At 38.7% G+C, this 18,320-nt stretch overlaps 4 protein-coding genes across 4 annotated transcripts; 2 read left to right on the top strand and 2 right to left on the bottom strand.

Annotated features, from left to right (window-relative positions):
• The first annotated feature begins 680 nt into the window (after positions 1–680).
• On the top strand, positions 681–3,812 carry LOC101314695. The gene is made up of 5 exons (XM_004307014.1): positions 681–813; positions 1,251–1,523; positions 1,612–1,823; positions 2,267–2,531; positions 3,338–3,812. The coding sequence occupies exons 2-5, from the start codon at positions 1,266–1,268 to the stop codon at positions 3,632–3,634; spliced, it is 1,032 nt and encodes a 343-aa protein (XP_004307062.1). The 5' UTR covers positions 681–813; positions 1,251–1,265; the 3' UTR covers positions 3,635–3,812.
• Positions 3,813–4,111: 299 nt separating this feature from the next.
• LOC101314409 (diphosphomevalonate decarboxylase-like) lies at positions 4,112–8,419 on the bottom strand. Its single transcript, XM_004307013.1, has 10 exons — positions 7,904–8,419; positions 7,760–7,823; positions 7,514–7,577; positions 7,337–7,417; positions 5,970–6,056; positions 5,530–5,687; positions 5,355–5,403; positions 4,855–4,979; positions 4,521–4,727; positions 4,112–4,416 (listed from the first exon to the last, which is right to left on the bottom strand). Exons 1-10 carry the CDS (start codon positions 8,319–8,321, stop codon positions 4,395–4,397), a joined length of 1,275 nt encoding a protein of 424 aa, XP_004307061.1. The 5' UTR covers positions 8,322–8,419; the 3' UTR covers positions 4,112–4,394.
• A 6,318-nt stretch (positions 8,420–14,737) lies between these two features.
• Positions 14,738–16,643, top strand: LOC101311052. Its single transcript, XM_004308510.1, has 5 exons — positions 14,738–15,066; positions 15,157–15,328; positions 15,432–15,613; positions 15,836–15,994; positions 16,099–16,643. The coding sequence occupies exons 1-5, from the start codon at positions 14,738–14,740 to the stop codon at positions 16,394–16,396; spliced, it is 1,140 nt and encodes a 379-aa protein (XP_004308558.1). The 3' UTR covers positions 16,397–16,643.
• Positions 16,644–16,990: 347 nt separating this feature from the next.
• Positions 16,991–18,034, bottom strand: LOC101314126 (germin-like protein subfamily 3 member 2-like). The gene has a single exon (XM_004307012.1). It carries the CDS (start codon positions 17,880–17,882, stop codon positions 17,238–17,240), a length of 645 nt encoding a protein of 214 aa, XP_004307060.1. The 5' UTR covers positions 17,883–18,034; the 3' UTR covers positions 16,991–17,237.
• Between the last annotated feature and the right edge of the window lie 286 nt (positions 18,035–18,320).

The following is an 18,320-nucleotide window of genomic DNA, read 5'->3' as shown; positions in this document are numbered from 1 at the left end:
TGCTTTCGGTCACCAACTCCAACTACCAGTATTGGCTGATTTAAGAGGTCAGCAAACACTGTAGTTTGTTGAATCAGACTGATAATTTTGTTGAATCAGACTTGTAATAATCTTCTGGAAGAAACCGGCACTATTTTCCTTTTCAAATAAAGGGCTAAATGAATCACCCCGTCCCGCAGTGAGGTTCCCTTAAACAAAATGTAACAAATAAATCGGAAAAGACAACCAGTAACTTAGCAGCATAGGAATGCTGAAAAAGGTAACGTCAGCCTGGTGAACTCTTTTAACTATGAAGCTTTTGGAATGCTGAAAAAGACAATATTATGGACACTGATGGATGTCATATCCTAAACGTTTTTGCTTCTGATCCAAGAGAGCATGTCACTCCCTCGATCATCTGAGAACATTTTCCTTGAGGATTTAATCTCTGCTTGAGAGACAATTCAAGTTGCTTCTTGGTTATTTTTATTTTTTTGGGTAGTTTTGTTCTCTTGTTTCTGCGCTAGGGGTGTGCTAATTAGCTGAATTGCATAACTCTATATGATATTTTCAACTCTTGCAAGTCTGTGTTACCTTCAATATGGGTGAAAATTTAACTGAAACCCAAATTCCCCAACATTCAAAGTGATTAATGTTGAGATAAAACTATCTATATCAGTGTCGAAGATATTTGTATTTTGTTTTGGGGGTTTGAGTTAGGTGTACCCAGAGTGATTGAGTAGAGAACCTAAAGCATATAAATGAGACTCACTCACTCTGTAAGCTGGACACGAGTCATCACCAGAACAACACAATAGCTCGTCAGCTTTGGCGGTCTCTCTCTCTCTCTCTCTCTCTCTCTCTCAATCTTCTGTACTAAACTAAACATCATGCAATTCTCATTTGAATCTTGTCCTAGTTTCTGTCTTAGAATCATTGTTGGTCGACGCATAGTGAATGCACTCATGTATCGCTACCACTGGTTTCGTTGCAAAACCGCGCTCAAACAATCTAGGAGCAATTGGTTTATCTATCTTTTATTTGATTGTTTACATAAATATTTACTTTAACCCGTGAATAATTCCTGTTAGAATCTTCATTTGGTAAAGTATATATAGAGATTATTATTGCATGATGAACTATTCAGTACTTTTATATTTGTTGTCTGCTGCAGAAACAAAAACATCCTCTAATCTGCTAATGGTTTTGGAATGTCATGTTTTCTTGTATTTCTTGAAATTCCCAATAATATGCATGTTACTGGTTCTCAGGGGTAAGGAATCAGGATGTTTAGGAGAGTCGCATTTTTGTTGCTGGTTGGATTGGTGTCATGGGCTTATCAGGCCACCCAACCGCCCCCTCCCAAGATTTGTGGTTCCTCTGGTGGTCCACCCATCACAGCTTCTAGGATAAAGCTAAGAGATGGAAGATACTTGGCCTACAAGGAGCATGGTGTGTCGAAACATGTAGCCAGATATAAGATTATCTTTGTTCATGGCTTCAGTTCTTCCAGACTTGACCCAGTTGCGACCATACCCTCACAGGTACTGGATTGTTTCTTTACTTCCTAATTTCCATCTGAAAGGTTGTTACATTGGGTTATTTGGACTTCATAATTGATATCTCTTTCAGGAATTTATCCAAGAGTTAGGGGTACACATTGTGTCTTTTGACAGACCAGGCTATGGTGAAAGTGATCCAGATCCTAAACGAACAGTGAAGAGTGTGGCTTTGGATATAGAAGAGCTTGCTGACCAGCTCAGATTCGGATCCAAATTTTATGTAGTCGGTTATTCTATGGGTGGACAGGTTATCTGGAGCTGTCTTCAGTACATCCCTCATAGGTATCCTTTCAGTACAGGATTGATGGGCTTTTTCCTTTGCAATATTTTGAACTCAAGATACTGTGAATGAAATGAAATGGAAATGTAGTATGTTCTTAATAAGAAAAAAGAAGAGAACAGAGGTAAAACATATCCAGAAATTACATTGATTACAACTATCTTGCTGCAAGATCCTGAGAACCTAGTCTTTCAATAGCTATCATATCCAGTTATTCTAGTTGGACCTATTACATTGCTAGTTGGACTTATTAGTATGGAACCCTTCAAGAAAGTTTGAAAATAGTAACGCTTGCTAGATGGCTGCGCAATGCATCAACTAATTTTCCCAGAATTGGACTTTCATTTAGAGTAGGTTTGTGATGCTGTTTCTTATTTAAAGTTGGATACAAGATGTTACTTGAATGTTGAATTGGTCTGATGTTGGGTGTTTGCTAAGCTGACAGGCTTGCTGGAGCTACACTGTATGCTCCTGTTGTTAACTACTGGTGGCCGGGCTTTCCTGCAAACTTGTCAGCAGATGCGTACTATAAACAACCCCTCGGGGATCAGTGGGCTCTTCGAGTTGCTCATTATATACCATGGCTAACATACTGGTGGAACACTCAGAAAGTATTTCCTTCATCAACCGTTATAGCTCGTAATCCAGAGAACTTCTCCAGTCAAGACTTGGAAATACTAAGGAATATGCAGGCTTCTGGTATACTAAGGGTACGTTTTGTCATTTGGTAGATGTTTCAGAATTTTATTACCATGTAATTAGAATAACAAAACCTGAGGCATCTTAGGATTTTTTAGACACTACTACCACTTATCTACAATACCATGCAATTTATATGTGCATATATGTTAACTATTGTACCACAGTTTGAAACCCCTGAGCAAGAACAAGGGTTTGTATTAGCACTTCCTGTCCTAGCTGGGACAGCTCTACTACTAGTTCAAGCCATATGAATATTGAGGAAATACGCGCATAAAGTGTTCTAATACTACTAATTTGTGGGCTTAATCTAATTGCATTGGCCGAGTTATAGTGATATAACTTTAACTTACATCACATGGAATGAACAGATGAATTCTCAAATTGTTCTTTCTGACTTGCTTGCTTTAAAAAAACAAGAATATGTATTTACATACTGCATAAGAATAGAAAAACAAGTAGTAGCTGGGTACATTGACATATTAATTTCCTTGGAAAATTAATCCAGTAGCAATACAGTAGAAAAAACATAACTTTTAAGATTAGATTGTAAAAATATAATGCCTTATCATGAAAGTCATCTGTTACGATGTTTGAAACATGCATAGCATCTTCATGTTGATTAATCTGTCAATCTGACAAGGAATTTTTTACCATAGAATCTCTATATGCATACATATTCATTCATTCACATCAAATTATCTAAATGGATGACATGACTTCACTCATAGTGTCCGTATCATATTCTTAGGTGTAAAATTATAGTCAAAGAGTTGGCAGCTCACAACTAGATTGTGACAATTTGATTTTGCTGCAGCCTCATGCAAACCAGCAAGGGGTATACGAGTCGAACCATCGTGACTTGATGATTGGATTTGGGAGTTGGGAGTTTGACCCTATTGAAATCAAGAACCCTTTCCCCAACAATGAAGGGTCAGTCCATCTGTGGCAGGGTGATGAAGATAGGCTTGTCCCGGTTGAACTTCAACGCTATATTGTGGGGAAGCTTCCATGGATTGACTACCATGAATTACAAGGTGCTGGGCACTTGTTTGTATATAATGATGGTATTAATGAAGCTATGTTAATGGCAATGCTTACTGGGGAAAAGTAGGGTATTCTTAATACAGGACATCTCTTCTTCTAATCATACATTCTTCAGGATTTTGAATTGTTTTTGAAACAGACAGAATCAAACATTAATATTGGTTATTACTGTTATAAATAGAGGGAGTGTGATTGTGAAAACAAAGCGCAAGGAATACTCATGCATGGTGAAAACAAGGGATATGCATCTCCTTTACTGTCAATGTACTTTGACAGAACTCGTACTGTGAAATCTTTTTCTCTGACACCCCAACCTTTATTGTTGATGTACTTTGATAAATTTCGGTCATGGAATGTCTTTGGAATCAGGTGACATTTGTAGAGAGTACTTGCTGGTTACCCCATCCTTCGGCAAAAGAATATATCAGAACATCACCCAGTTGTGGATATCAATATACCCAGTTTGTTCATGTGGCATTAGATTGATTTTTGAATTCTCAACTATTATGTGTAAGATGGCATTTTATAATTTGATAGTTCTGCTAGGTATAAGAGGTTCATTCATTAAATTTGAACCACAAAATCAGTGCTCACGTTTATTCCAATGGACAGTGCAGAGTGAACTGCAAGTTTAGACGTTTAGTACAGTAGTCACAAATGCTATCCTCCCACATCTCCAGACAGATGCAACACTTTCAAATGTAAGAATAGACAATTTATTCATTATTGAGTCAAGAAGAAAATGAGTACAGAAGCCATAATTGGATTGAAATACATGGAATAAGCAACACAAACTGTAAAACCGATAGAAACTCAAGCCAATCATCTCATGGCAAATCTTGGTTTTGCCTAGAAGGATCAGGCGAATGAACTAGTTCAGGGGCATACAGCCATTTGAATTGGCCTGTTAAAGAATAGAGCCACGTCAGAAAAAGAGAAACTTTCTGACTTACTTCGGCATCCCAGTTTCAGGGTCGAGAAGAAATTTTGTTTCATCTGACAACACCACTGGACCTCTCCCAGGTCTTGTGCAGATGAAGTAACTAACATCTCCTTTATACTGCTGGCCCTTGATTTCTGGAGGTGGGGGCAAAGATGCAATATCCTCCGGGCAGTTAATACCAGCATCTTTCAAAATTGACTTGTCACCAAGAACAAAACTGGAAAATCGAAAAACAGCTTAAGTAAAATGGAAGAAAACAGGTTTAGCAAAAGGATAAATAATGCAAAAGACACAGAAAGAAGAGTCACTTGAAGATGAGGAAATGCAATCTAATTGCAAATTACCTGTTCAAATCCGCATCAGAATTTGGAGGGAAAGTGTAAAGAAGCTTCTGAAGCAAAAGGGTGGCAGTTTTTCTGTCACGTGCAATCATAACCGCATTCGGGCCCGCATCAAATGTATAGGCCACCTGTTATTGATGTAAATGTTGTCAACTACTGACTACCGAGAACATAGCACAAACAATATGACTGTCAACTCAGAAATAAAGCAAAAGAACGAAAAACCAAATAAGTAGACACGTACGCAATGTATTATGTTAAACATAGATTTGGTTCCCAATAATATTTGGTAACCTAGTGATGCCAATCAAACTAAACATAATATAAGATGAGAGCTAGAAAGGAGAAGCAGCTCCTCATCATGCATTTAAGAATCAAAACCCAAATGCCCCAACACAAGGATCTGATGATATGTCCCAGAGAGAAGTACGGACATGCTGTGAACAATAAGGTTTATCATGTACATAAGCAATTAACATTAAATTCCTCTTTTTATATCAGACCTGAGGTGTTCCTTCTGAACGGTTCCACTTCTCGACAAGGCTGATTATCCTGAAAGATAATGTACTTTGTCAATATTGGCTTTCAAAGTTTTCAATAAAAATGTCACCTCAATGAACAAAAAAAGAATGTTAATCCTAATATCTTTAAGTTGAACAAATTCTAGAAAGGACTTGCCTGTGGGATGTATCATTCATGTAGAAAATGGGAGGACATGTGTCCAGGCAGACAGCATGAAACTGGTTACTGTCGGTACAGGACAACTGTGCAAAAGAAGCAAAATCACGATTCCTAATGGCTTCTTCCATTTTTATTATGCGTTTGGGCACTACTTCCTGTAATAGTAACAAGAGAGGGATAGGAAAATACAAGTGAGATCAGAACTTGAGGACCAGAAAAATGAGCATATATGACAGAAGAATAAGACACCATAATAAACATATCCAAGTACTTGACAAACTCCCCAAAGGAGTAAAATGTGAAGTTGCTACAAAGCCTACAACTTATCATATCATATCAGATGCTTTGGACCGCAAACAGTACATATAGAGCTTAGTAATTTGAGAACTTCCAACTACAGATGACAAATGGGGAGTAAAAAGAAAATTAGAGCATACCTTCGCTCTATGTTGTAAGAGTAAACTTGTTTCAACGGTATCACGCATTCCTGTAGTACTACTTGTTTCCTTCTGCCTTGAACTTACCTGGAACGAAAAGAATCAAGATTTGAATTCTTTAAATTTACAGAGCACTGTCATCTATGTTTAGAATGCAACTTCGGCTTTCGAACGACAATGTAAATATAACAGGATATACACATTCAGCATTTCAACACTCATATTCTATCCCTCACATAAAAACTAAGAAAAAACATTTTGTGCACCTCCGTGACAAAAGAACGACAAAACATTTTTAATTTTTTTTTTAAAACTAAAACATAGATGCAAATAATGTTATTATATTACTTTTATTCAATTTGGAGTTGCCAAATAGAATTAAGAAAGAGAGAAGATGGATAGGGGGAAAAATTGCAGTTTGATAATTCAAGAGATCCTCAGTTCCTCACTAATGAAACCAGTACCAACGATTTAACCCAGAGAAAACGAAGTGAAAGAAGAATATGAGAGAAAGAGAAACTGGTAAGGCGACCAAATACTAGGGAAGTGCTGTAAAACTACAATTTTTTTCTTCTATAATAATTAAAATAAGGATATTTTGGAGAGTTAGAAAAACAAATGTTCTGCCGGGTATGTTTAGGGTCACATTTAGTTGCACCCGAGAACCTATTTGGATAATCGTGTTTCATTCTCCAGTTAACTTTCCTCTCCACATTGACAGTAAGAGATGTACTAAGGCAACTTCTAAGACACACACTAAAGTGACTTGTAAATCTTAACTCAAAATAGAAACCTGTTCTTCTTAAGTAGTCTGTCAAATTCTGAAGTATAATCAAATCTTTTTGTTTACATTTGATAAGTTTGTCTGCTACTTGATATGTTCCCATTTCTTTGTTTAGCTCAATATAGACCTTTGCAATCACCATATGTTGACCTTAAAACTTGTATTCCTTTCTTTAAACAAATTCCCATGCAAGTAAGGGACCAGATGAAGAGGGTCAGAAGGATCATGAAGCTTATGGTAAGATTATAACTATCTAAGAAACAAGACCAGATAATGGGAGAAAAAGGTGTGATATTTTTCATTTCTTTTGTAGGTTCTTTTTGTATTATTGAGGCTATAGCAACTGACTCTGTATTTTCAAACTAAAACATATCATCGGAGATACTAAGCCAATAGAGTTAAGATTACTAAACAAAAATAAGAAGAAAAGGAGAAGTGCACATGTATGGTCAACTCAGAGATGTAAATAAAAGGATCAGAGGAGCTTAAGGAAAATCTTTGAAAGGCAACCTATGACAATTAGACAAGACAAGAGAATGCAATGAACAAAAGTTAACAGAATAACAGAAAAGAAGGTACATACCACAGCAATTATAATGACGAGCTCATCCCAGTGCTTCTCATCTGCAAGTTGAACTGCAAGACTGTCGGTTCCCTTGTCATCCTTAAAAAAATTATTGATACCAAGAATCAGCAAAAAATACTCATACATTACAGCTTGATTTTCAAGAGAAGATACAAAGAGATAAAAAGAGCTTACTTTTCCCATGATCCACTTGACAAATCCACCGTACAAGCTGCGACAAGCACTGCCTGACCCTTGCCTGCATGCACCAAATTGTTAATGAACTATCATACTATAACCAAATACTTGGAAACTCTATCATGTGAACAAGAAAGGACTAAGAAACTAAATACTAGTAGGGGCTTCATTTTTGCATGATATGTACGTGACTCGGACATTCTTAATCCCACAAAAGCCGCATAAACAACAAGCTTTGAATACCTTGCAATAGCAGAAAGCTGGCTCTGATCTTCCTTTACGTTCATCAACTTTCCGAGGGCGAAAACTGCAAGAGCAAACAGAGACTCAGACATCCTGGAATTCTTTTAGTTGAGATAAAAAAATCAAAAGTAACAGTAGTTTTACCGAGACAAGCAAAGCCGGCGGCGGAGGAAGCCAATCCGGCAGCGGTAGGGAAATTGTTGTAGGAAGCGATATGTACATGCAGCTTCTCCCAATCCTTCTTAGTGATGTGGATTCCCTTACTTTCATCGTGAACATCGCAGGCGCGGCTGCGAATCTCCCTGAGACATCTCTGGAATCGGCCGCCGGAGAGGGAAATCTCGTCGCCGTTGAGCCACATGCGGTCGTGGGAGAAGGAAGGGCTGACGGAGACGGTGGTGGTGGTGCAGAGATGGTCGGGGTCGAGGGTGACGCTGATGCTGTCGTTGACGGGCAGGATGAGGGACTCGTCCCTCTTGCCCCAGTACTTGATCACCGCGATGTTGGTGGGCGTCTGCGCCGTCACCATCAGCACCCATTTCTGCTCATCCACGGCGGCCATTCGATTGGATCTGATATTAATATTAAAAATAATAATAATAATTGGCGTGCTGCTGTGATGGGGAGGAGGAAGAGGAGGTTGGTACTATATAGTAGAGGAGAGTGGGAGAAGACGACGAGGAGAGGGATTTGTTCATTGTTGAATTTTTGCTTTGTGAGGGGGGTGGAGGGCGGCCCCACCTTTGCATTCCCAGACGCCATTTTTGGACTTGGACTCATCTCTCTCTCTCTCCTTTTTACTCATCATTTCTTTCTTTTACTCCAAAAGATGTTCTTTCGTTTGGACTGAACCCAGTCTGTAACAAAAATACAAAATAACGAAATATACTCTAGGTGCTACATTTAGGTTGAATTCGAAGATCATTAGATGGCATCGGAAAACATGGGTGGCCGCCCTCGATCGCAAAACCAAATGCAAAAGGTTATTCCGATTTGGTGGAGTTAGGTCTTGTTCAGATATTGGTACAAATTAGTGCTACCATTATTGCAAAACAAAATGTAATCCCATCCTACATGTAATGCCTAGGGAAAATGTAGGATGTGATTTGATATGAGACTGACAACATGTAATCCCATACTACAACAGTCGCATCGAATGCCACCAACAAACACCATGCAAGCTAAACGCGTAACAATAACGATGTTTCAAAGGTAAAATAAGTTGTCGTACACTTTGGTAAACTCGTAAGGCTTTATATGAACTTATAAGGTTTTTGATGACCTGATGTGTCACTAAAGGACATATAAAGTAGAGAGAGAGATAAACAATAACTTATAATACTAGTATTCTACAACAAAGAAAATAAAAAATAAAATACAGAGATGAAACGTATCGTGATGCCATATGTTTTAACAAAGTTGTTTTTCTCATTTATAAATTATAACGTGAGATATATATGCATGAAACATTACCTGTATTACAATTCTATATACAATATCAGGATGAAATAAAAATAATAATTTGAAATAATGAGTCCAAGTTTGTGGACTCTTGAGTGTGTTTATACTTGGTACATAAGAGAAATGAAACACATGTATGTGACGGTCAAACTTGGTGCAGGTATCTATCGGGGATTCGGGGGTTGGTGGAGACTACATCTCATTATATAGTAGTACTTTGTTTTGAATTACCTGCACGGAAGCATTGCATAAAAGCCCTTCTTGAGATTCTATATATGTCTGGACTTTTTTCGGGGTTCAAATAACCACTAAATATGTGATATAACTTTTAGATTTTATACTAAATAAGAAATTGGACAAGACGAGTTCTTCAAAAGCAGTCATTGTAAGGCACAAATCTTGTCCTCAATTTGAAATGAGATAGTTCTAATGTACTTTATTCTCGTCGACTGTTGCCCTGTTGTGCCGGGCATAAACAAATTTGGTGAAGGGGATTACAAAATACATAGTTGAAATATGATTTGATGTAAAACCAAAATTAAATTGCATATGGTCCTAAGCTGCCAGGAAATTCAACAAAAGCAAGCTGCACAGGACTCCGGCCACATGCATACATATTTTGCTGTCCTAGCTATGACTAGTTTCTCTATCATTACATAAGTTGATCTCTTAATAACAAAATTCCCTCTTCTCTCTAAACCCTAAAACCAGAAAACCTCAACCTTCACCCAAATCACCGACCCCCGTTCGGTGGTGGTCCTTGGGGACTATTATCGGACGGGAGTTACAAAAACTCATGACAGATTTTAATCGGCGTGGTTATTCATATCGTATTTGGAGACAAGAACACCCATGGGTATTGTGTTTGGGCGGCAGGGTTGGGATGATGTACATCAGATTCTCCATCCTTTCTTGTCTAGGTGGCGGTGATGGTGAGCAGTGGTGCATCAGTTTCAAATTGGCAGCAGTGCAGTGGTGTTGGGTGTTCTCTTCATGGTGGTGTCTGGTCGGCATCGAAACATGGCGGCGGAATGGCATCGAAACATGGCGGCGGAATGGCGGCTACACAATGCATGGCCATGGCGGCTGGTGCATTCACCTTGTCTACAACAATTATGGAGGCTGAGCTAGGTTAATTGCTATTGGGCCTATGGTTAATTTTTTCGACCTAACGGTTATTTTTCTATTTATGTATCTTAATATATCTAAATAATTTATAATATAATTTTGTGTATTGGGATTTTAAGCACATGTCGTATCTCATACACCTTGCGGCGTGTGAGTCTATTTTCTAAAGTAGTTGTAAATTCTTTAGTGTTCTCTAGAGTAGTACAGAAAAAAATTATCCGTTACCTCTACGTTCTGAAAAATCTAGCGATATGTCTATTGTCTATGTACCACTATGGGTACTAGGATTCAAATTATCCGCTACCTCTACGTTCTGAAATGTCTAACGATAGGTCTATTGTCTATGTAACACTGTGGGTACTATAGGATTTAAATTTGCTGACCACCAATAAATTGGTCATGGTATGACCACCCCATTAAACACGTGACAACAACTTAATCATGGTTAAACTTTTCAAACTATAGTCAGTAAAAATAAATGTATATTTTTCTTTTCTATTCTCTCTCTCTCCTCTCTCTCTCTTGCACCACCACCTGCAGGTATGCAACTCACCGGAGAAAATACTCACAGAATCTCATTAGGCCCAGAATTTTGAATTTTCTAAAGCACAAGTGCACAAGTATCAATCTCATTTGTTTGGCAAAAACCCAGAACACAGAATATCAATCTCATTTGTTTGACGGACTCGGCGGTGATTGAGTTCCCATCCGCGACGCTGTCCTCTCCTACCAACAAAGACAACAGATCCCTCCACGCCGGTACCACCGTCTGGCCCTGCTCCTTAGTCCACGTCAAGTTGGCCGAGGCGAGCGCTGCGCCGGCAACGACCTCCTGGATATTTTACCTTGATTTCCGAGCCCCACCCTCCACCCTCCACCACCACCCACACCCGATACCCCTACTCCGACCTCCTCCATCCGAGCCGAACGCGCCATCGAGCTCGGCAAACGCTGCGGAGTCGCCGCCATGGGCTTCTACCTCCTTGGCCTCACCGACGTCGTCGACAAGTCCAGAAAAAGGGATATGATTTTGGCTGTGAAGTGTTTGTGATTGAGAAGGTGAGAAGAGAGAGACATGGTTGCTGGTTTTCTTTTTCTTATCGTTGCAGGGTTGCTGTTTGGGGTAGACTCCTATAGGGTTTACAATATATTTCTCTCTTTATTGATCAAATTATAATTATTTGATTAATAGTTTGAAAGTTTAACCATGATTAAGTTGTTATACACATGTCATGTGTTTAGTGGGTGGTCGTACCATGACCAATTTATTAATGGTCGGTAAATTTGAATATGTGGGTACTACCACTAACTTCTTATTTGTCTATCTATAGCCGGTAAATTTGAATCTGTGGGTACTACCACTAACTCCTTATTTGTCTATCTATGGTAGCGCCTAGTATGTAACGATCTATCTTACATGTGATAAATATATTTATTATCTTTTGCTTGATTCAAAAAAAAGTTTCTCTATCATTAATTAACTTTATGTTTTTCTGATTAATTTTTAATTTTCTATAATCGAATAGAGATACAAATTAGCGGATAGATTTATATATCATCAGACGAACTAGACTTTAGTAGTTAGTTGATCACCTTTTGAGTAGTTAAAAATGCAAAAAAAGTGGTGATCTTTTCCGTAAGTAGTTTAACCACAGCTTTGCTTATTTAGCAGCATAAAAGTTGTAGTTTTCACTAAAAATTCTTACGTTGACCGCCCAGAAATTAAAAAACGATGGTTCATGCATGCCTGGGTAGTTAAATTAAATTGTTTATGTATAATGTGTTTTTAGAGGTTTTGTTTTGTTGTTTTCTTAAATGAAATACGAAAAAAAAAAAAAAAACTGTATCACAGTCTTGTTTTGCAAATATGGTACATGCATGTTTGGTCATTCAAGTGGGTCTTTAAATCTGGACAGAATTTTGACAGCGGCTTTCTCCCGGTTGTATGTGACGTTGTTACTCATTTTAGTGTTTATTTTGGAAAATCCTCAACGGCCTTAGTTATGGACTGTAGACCTGACGGTGGTTGTTATGATGTTCGTCGTCTAGCTCTTCTTAAAGGTCACAGCTTCAAATGTCACTAAAATAACGAAATCAATTTTGTCCGAACTTCGAATATCAAAATTGCACAGTTTATTTGCACGTCGTGCATATAAGAATTTCCTTTACGTTTTACCCTCAAAGGACGATGGTTGCATATTTACTCTCATCGGTTAACTAATGATAAAATCAGAGTCCAGATTCGCGCCGGTACAGTAAAAGTTTGCACCATTGTGGTAAAAGTTGGAGTGGCCAGATTGTTGTACTATACTTACATTCGAATGAATAAAGGTAAGAGCATGCATGAACGCGTCTCACTTCACCGAGTCAAATGACAGTGAAATCAAGCAAACTGGTGCGTCAAAATATGACATCCCACCCCAGCACTCCATAGTTGGCTTTTATTTATATTCACATTTATTAATTGAGTAGAGTAGTCCAATATATTTACGTATAAAGACGGCTAGCTCTCACCTACTTTTTTTTGTTTTTAGGATCGAGTAGTTCTCACCCACTTTCAGATACTGCCCCACTCAGTTTTTAGAATTTCATTATTTTAGCACAAGAAATGAGATTATATTCTCATTAATTAGTCAAACTAATCTTTTCTATATAATATGGGTATTAGAACTCATTATAAGAGTATTAATTACTCTTTTAGAAACACCCCCGTTAGTTATTTTGACGAATACACACATAATGTGTTTTCCTTTAACACTCTTCTTTATACAAGTCAAAGATAAAACACATAGGTATCGTCTTATTTAAAAACCTTAGAAAATAACAAAAACTCAGTGGGATAAAAAATAAAACATAAGGCAAAGGACCACAACAGACCATTACATGCCTTTGATGATAGCATGTGTGTTAGACTCCCCTAAAGTTTACCCATCCCCTATGAGACTTGAGACTTGAGAAAAATTTAGTGAGTTGTAATAGAGTTACCGAAGTAAAATAATCGTATTTGATAATTTTTAAAGAATGATTTGAGATTACATTCGAGAAATTATCAATATGTCAATTTCTTGGCTTAAGCTTTCAATGTTAAAGAACACATCGTCCCCAATCTTTAGATGTCTTTTGATTATTGTCCCCAATCTTTAGATGTTTTTAGATTATTGTCGGACAACCGAGATATTTTTACGAAATACAGTACGGGAGTTTTGGAAGATATTAATTATTGGAATTTGGAAATAACCATTTAATCTGGGCCGTCATCTTTAAGTCTTTAACCCATAATTATTGATCCTGACCGTCCCACTTTTTCTATACATAGAACCCGAGTCAACGAAATTGGTCAAATCACCAAGTCGAGTAACCCAACCTCCGTCATTTCCGACTTCCTTCCGCCATATCTCTGTCGTCCGTCCACCTCTGGGCTCTGGCCGACGTACCGGACTCCTCAGCTTCTCGGGCTGACGTCAACATGCATCAGACTTAGAAGGAGATCGACGACGAGGGGCCTCAGAGGTTTTCTGCGTTTGCATGCATGTGGTAGCTAGCTAGGGAACCTTAATTCCTCTCATTTTTCTCTACCACCTAGGACTTTTAGTTGCCGGATTTCGTTTAAGTATTGACGATTCCCTATTTTTCGACTTGGACGCTCTCCGACCACACCGTCGCGCCAATATATGACTTCTAGCTCCCAATCAACTCTGACCTTTGGATTGCGCCGATCGATCACTCCAAAGTTAGAGTTGTCGAAAATCAAACAAAATAGCAAACCATGCCAAGAGGGACTTTCAACCTGCATGCAACAACAAAAAATAGTTTGGTCTGATAAAATTGAGTTCAAATTGTTGTTGATTTGTGACATTTGTCCAGAGTACGTACGTTGGTGCCCCATTGTTACCTTTGGAGTGAACTGCTTATGATTGCATCACATGTACCCTAGCTTTGGTGAACATCATTGATCAGGTGACCAGGTGAACGTTCTCTTAAATTCTTAATATATAACATGCTTAACTGGTGGTAAGTCTACCCGGTCAGTAGTGATCCTTAATTGGTGGAATCGATCATCCTGGTTTATCTAATCACGCTCGATAATTCTAGATCGATGGCCTACATATCCTTCAGTCGCGGAGAGCAAAGCTCATCTTTTCACCCCTATTGTTTCCCCTTCCAACGCACAAAAGTGAAAAAGCTGCTAGCAAGAGCCAAGAGCAATTATCATGGGGTCCATCCCACCGCAAGTCATGCATGCCTAGCTTGATGGTGATGGTGATGATCGACAAGGCTATCTTTAAACCTTAAAGCTTCTTCGATTCTAGCTATCAGCTTCTCTTAACTTGTCAATGCATTGTTTCATGTCTGTGCAGGCTGCTTGCTATTTCAATGAGAGAAACAAAGATGAAGCAGCTTCAATGTCTGCTCTTCATGACCATCATCTTCATCTTTGCATCCGTTGTCAAGTCGTCCGAGTTTGAGCTGGAGGATGAGGATGATGAACACTCGTGGCTTACCGATGAAGATGATCGGGTGAACATGGTTCAGAGCCACCACAGTTCAAGAAGAAAGTGTCAACTTTCGGCCGGAAAGTGGGTTTATGATCAATCCTACCCTCTCTATGACTCTACCTGTCCATATCTTAGCACTGCCGTCACTTGTCAAAAAAATGGAAGGCCGGATTCCGACTACGAAAAGTGGCGCTGGAAGCCAAACCGCTGCTCCATTCCCAGGTACCAAAAGCTAGCTACTAGCTGCTCTAAGACTAACAGTACACGTGTACCTTCACAAAGGGTTCTTTCTTTTCTTTTTTTGATATGCAGGTTTGATGCATTGAAATTTCTTGGCAAAATGAGAAGGAAAAGAATAATGTTGGTGGGTGATTCTATAATGAGGAATCAGTGGGAGTCTCTTGTGTGTTTAGTACAAGGAGTTGTTCCAACAGCTCGAAAGAGAGTCACCTACAATGGTCCTTCTATGGCATTCCATGCAATGGTATATAGCTCCAACTTTTAGCTTAATCAACACTAATCACTTATCCAGAAATACAAGACTGATGAATGAATAGTATATAAATGCGCTCATCATTCATATACAGGACTTTGAGGTATCCATTGAGTTTACATGGGCTCCACTCCTAGTAGAACTGAACAAGGGAGCTGCAAACAAGAGGATTTTGCATTTGGATTTGATAGAGGAGAATGCAAAGTACTGGAGAGGAGTTGATGTCCTTGTTTTTGATTCAGCTCACTGGTGGACTCACTCTGACAAAACATCGTCGTAAGCCAATACTCAGAATTCGTTTATCAAATGCATACCGTTCATTGATTTCTTTGATTAGTTAGCTAGTTTCATTCTTCTGGTTTTGTTTGGAAAAGTTGGCTATTGAGAAATCAAGTACTGTATGTATTTGGTCAAGTGTGTTGAGTAAGTACTGGTAGTATACTAGTATTATGCAGGACCTTAAATTTGATCGAATTGCAATGACATGACTAATTTCAGGTGGGATTACTACATGGAGGGCAAATCTCTGTTTACAAGTATGAATCCAATGGTTGCATACCAGAAAGGACTCACTACATGGGCTAAATGGGTTGATTTAAACTTAGACCCTCGCAAGACCCGAGTAATTTTCCGAAGCATGTCCCCTAGGCATAACAGGTATATGAGATTTATTAACATATGTGTAAGGCTATAAAAATACATTGTTGAACAATTTCTATCAATTTATGTTCAACGTGTGTACTTGTTTATTTGGCGCGCAGAGAAAATGGTTGGAGATGCTACAATCAGAAGCAGCCTTTGGCAAATTTCAGTCATCAACATGTTCCTGAACCTCTGCTGGTGCTACAAGGGGTATTGAGAAAAATGAGATTTCCAGTTTATCTTCAGGACATAACCACAATATCGGCGTTTAGAAGAGACGGACACCCTTCGGTGTATAGAAGGGCCATGGGACAAGAAGAGAAGCAGCACCTGAGAGAGTATTCATCGGACTGCAGCCATTGGTGTCTTCCTGGTGTACCTGATATCTGGAATGAGATGTTGAGTGCCTTGCTCTAACCGTAACAGAGTATGAGGGACTTGAGAGAGTTGTACTGTATGAACACTAGTTAGGTAAAGTGGCTAGAACAACTCTCTCTCTGCCATGTTAGAGACTTCTTGTTAATTAGACTGTAAGGGAGTGTAATGATAAGTCATGATGCAGTGTGTTCATCTGTACAAGGACAACAAGATGTTATGTTTGGTAGCAAAGTCTCTCACTGTACTCATTTTAAGTCTCTTTTTAATTTGCACTCCTTCCTTTTATAAAAAGTCACTAGCTTGTTGAGAGCACATGATCATATATCAAGTGCAGTTTCAGCATTCTTGTAATGATGGATCATCATGTGTCTGGTAATATAATATAAATTGCCACTTTATGTCCATTGCTTGATTTCGCAGAAAGGAATAACCTCAGTGGCGTACATGTAAAACACGTACAGTTACCGTAAGAAAAATGAACCATGCACAGAGACAGAACTCGTATGATTATAGACAAGTTTATGAGCCCTGCTAAGCTATCAGTTTGGTCAAATTCTTATTTACATGCACCTCAAAATGAACGTTTTGTCAGTTCTCCAAAAAAAGAAAAAAGAAAAAAAGAGAGAACCCTCTGAACTAGAATTCATGATACTACATTTGAATTGTATCAAGTTCTCCTAGCGTATATCCTTCTATCGGGTATACAAACAAAATCTCCAGGATTTGACAAATGGAATGCCTAGCTTTTACGTACAAATAATAAACAAAGTGATGAAACCAAATTGAGATAGCATAATTCAGAAGATTTATATATTTGCTGGTGAAAAAAATGTCTGTAGACTTACGAATAGGAAAATGAAAATGCAATTCTCTAGCTCAATCAATGGGGACCGAGCTTCTTTTTCAACTTGGTAATCTCCTTAGAACTCAATCCAAAAGCCTTCTCCAAGAGCTCATCTTTGATCCCGGATCCGAAAATTGAAGTGGGAATTCTTAGCAATCCAGGATTTTGGCTGTTGAAGCTCCCCAATATGGTTGCTGGAGTGTCACCAACGTTCATTTGGAAGTGCACTAGACCTTTTGGAAACACCATGACCTCACCCTTTTCGATCACCTTAGCGAAAATCTTGTTATTCGTATCAACAAACCCGGAATAAATCTTTCCTTCAAGCACAAACGCTGTCTCCGTTGCCCTCGGATGGTAATGTGGCACGTTTACACCACCAACTTCAAAATCAGCTCGGACAAATGACATTCCAAGTGTGTTCAGTCCTGGAAAGACATTTGAGTTCACTGAAATGGCAGAAAGACCTGTTTGGCCAAATTTTCCAGGAGACTTGATGCCGGAATATACAAAGTCTTCTACTGTGGCAAGGGATGAATTCTTGCATTGGATGGCATTGCTTGCAGTTGCAGATTCTGCTGTGTTGGCTATGCAGAAGTCTTGGACCGGATCCGGATCAGACGCCAAACTGACATAGATGTTGAGGAAGATCACAAAAAGAAGTGCCATTTTGGTGAACATTTTTACACAGATTCAACACGGTAGTGTCAATAGCGCAATAATTTCTTGCAACACGCATACAAGTAGAAGATGCTCACCCAAAATGCAATGGACCTGTTCCGAATTCAAACAAAACCTCTCTTATCTGAATTGTGCTATCATACAATCTTATTTAAAGGCTACTCTACAACAAAACAAACCATTTCAGTTAGAAATAATAGAGGGTGCTTTTCTTTTCAGTATACTTTGCTTGGAGATAAAGTCAAAGAGGATTAGCTGGCCAGGAAATGACCACATCCACCAACATGTGGATTTCCTTTCTGTTTGGGCTGATTTTGGTGCAGAATATGAGGGGGTTGGTGATAGTGGGAATGACTTGCATCACTTGCATGTGCTAATCATGCATCTCAAAATTACTTAGCTGTAGTCTTTAAAATACAGACAACAATTTCATTGGCT

The sequence above is a fragment of the Fragaria vesca genome, linkage group LG7, assembly GCF_000184155.1.
Source record: "Fragaria vesca subsp. vesca linkage group LG7, FraVesHawaii_1.0, whole genome shotgun sequence".
NCBI classification, from domain to species: domain Eukaryota; kingdom Viridiplantae; phylum Streptophyta; class Magnoliopsida; order Rosales; family Rosaceae; genus Fragaria; species Fragaria vesca.
The sequence above is the reverse complement of the archived record's forward strand: the minus strand, read 5'-3'. Positions and strand labels throughout refer to the sequence as shown.

What these genes read in the sequence shown, in the direction of transcription:
- LOC101314126 (XM_004307012.1), bottom strand. Translation starts at nt 17,882, where the DNA reads ATGTTCACCAAAATGGCACTTCTTTTTGTGATCTTCCTCAACATCTAT.
- LOC101311052 (XM_004308510.1), top strand. Translation starts at nt 14,738, where the DNA reads ATGAAGCAGCTTCAATGTCTGCTCTTCATGACCATCATCTTCATCTTT. An exon ending in AACCGCTGCTCCATTCCCAG is followed by an intron (nt 15,067 to 15,156) that starts GTACCAAAAGCT and finishes TTTGATATGCAG; the next exon opens with GTTTGATGCATTGAAATTTC. An exon ending in ATGTCCCCTAGGCATAACAG is followed by an intron (nt 15,995 to 16,098) that starts GTATATGAGATT and finishes TTTGGCGCGCAG; the next exon opens with AGAAAATGGTTGGAGATGCT.
- LOC101314409 (XM_004307013.1), bottom strand. Translation starts at nt 8,321, where the DNA reads ATGGCCGCCGTGGATGAGCAGAAATGGGTGCTGATGGTGACGGCGCAG. An exon ending in CGCCGGCTTTGCTTGTCTCG is followed by an intron (nt 7,824 to 7,903) that starts GTAAAACTACTG and finishes TTGCTCTTGCAG; the next exon opens with TTTTCGCCCTCGGAAAGTTG. An exon ending in CAGCTTTCTGCTATTGCAAG is followed by an intron (nt 7,578 to 7,759) that starts GTATTCAAAGCT and finishes TGGTGCATGCAG; the next exon opens with GCAAGGGTCAGGCAGTGCTT.
- LOC101314695 (XM_004307014.1), top strand. Translation starts at nt 1,266, where the DNA reads ATGTTTAGGAGAGTCGCATTTTTGTTGCTGGTTGGATTGGTGTCATGG. An exon ending in TTGCGACCATACCCTCACAG is followed by an intron (nt 1,524 to 1,611) that starts GTACTGGATTGT and finishes TATCTCTTTCAG; the next exon opens with GAATTTATCCAAGAGTTAGG. An exon ending in CTTCAGTACATCCCTCATAG is followed by an intron (nt 1,824 to 2,266) that starts GTATCCTTTCAG and finishes CTAAGCTGACAG; the next exon opens with GCTTGCTGGAGCTACACTGT.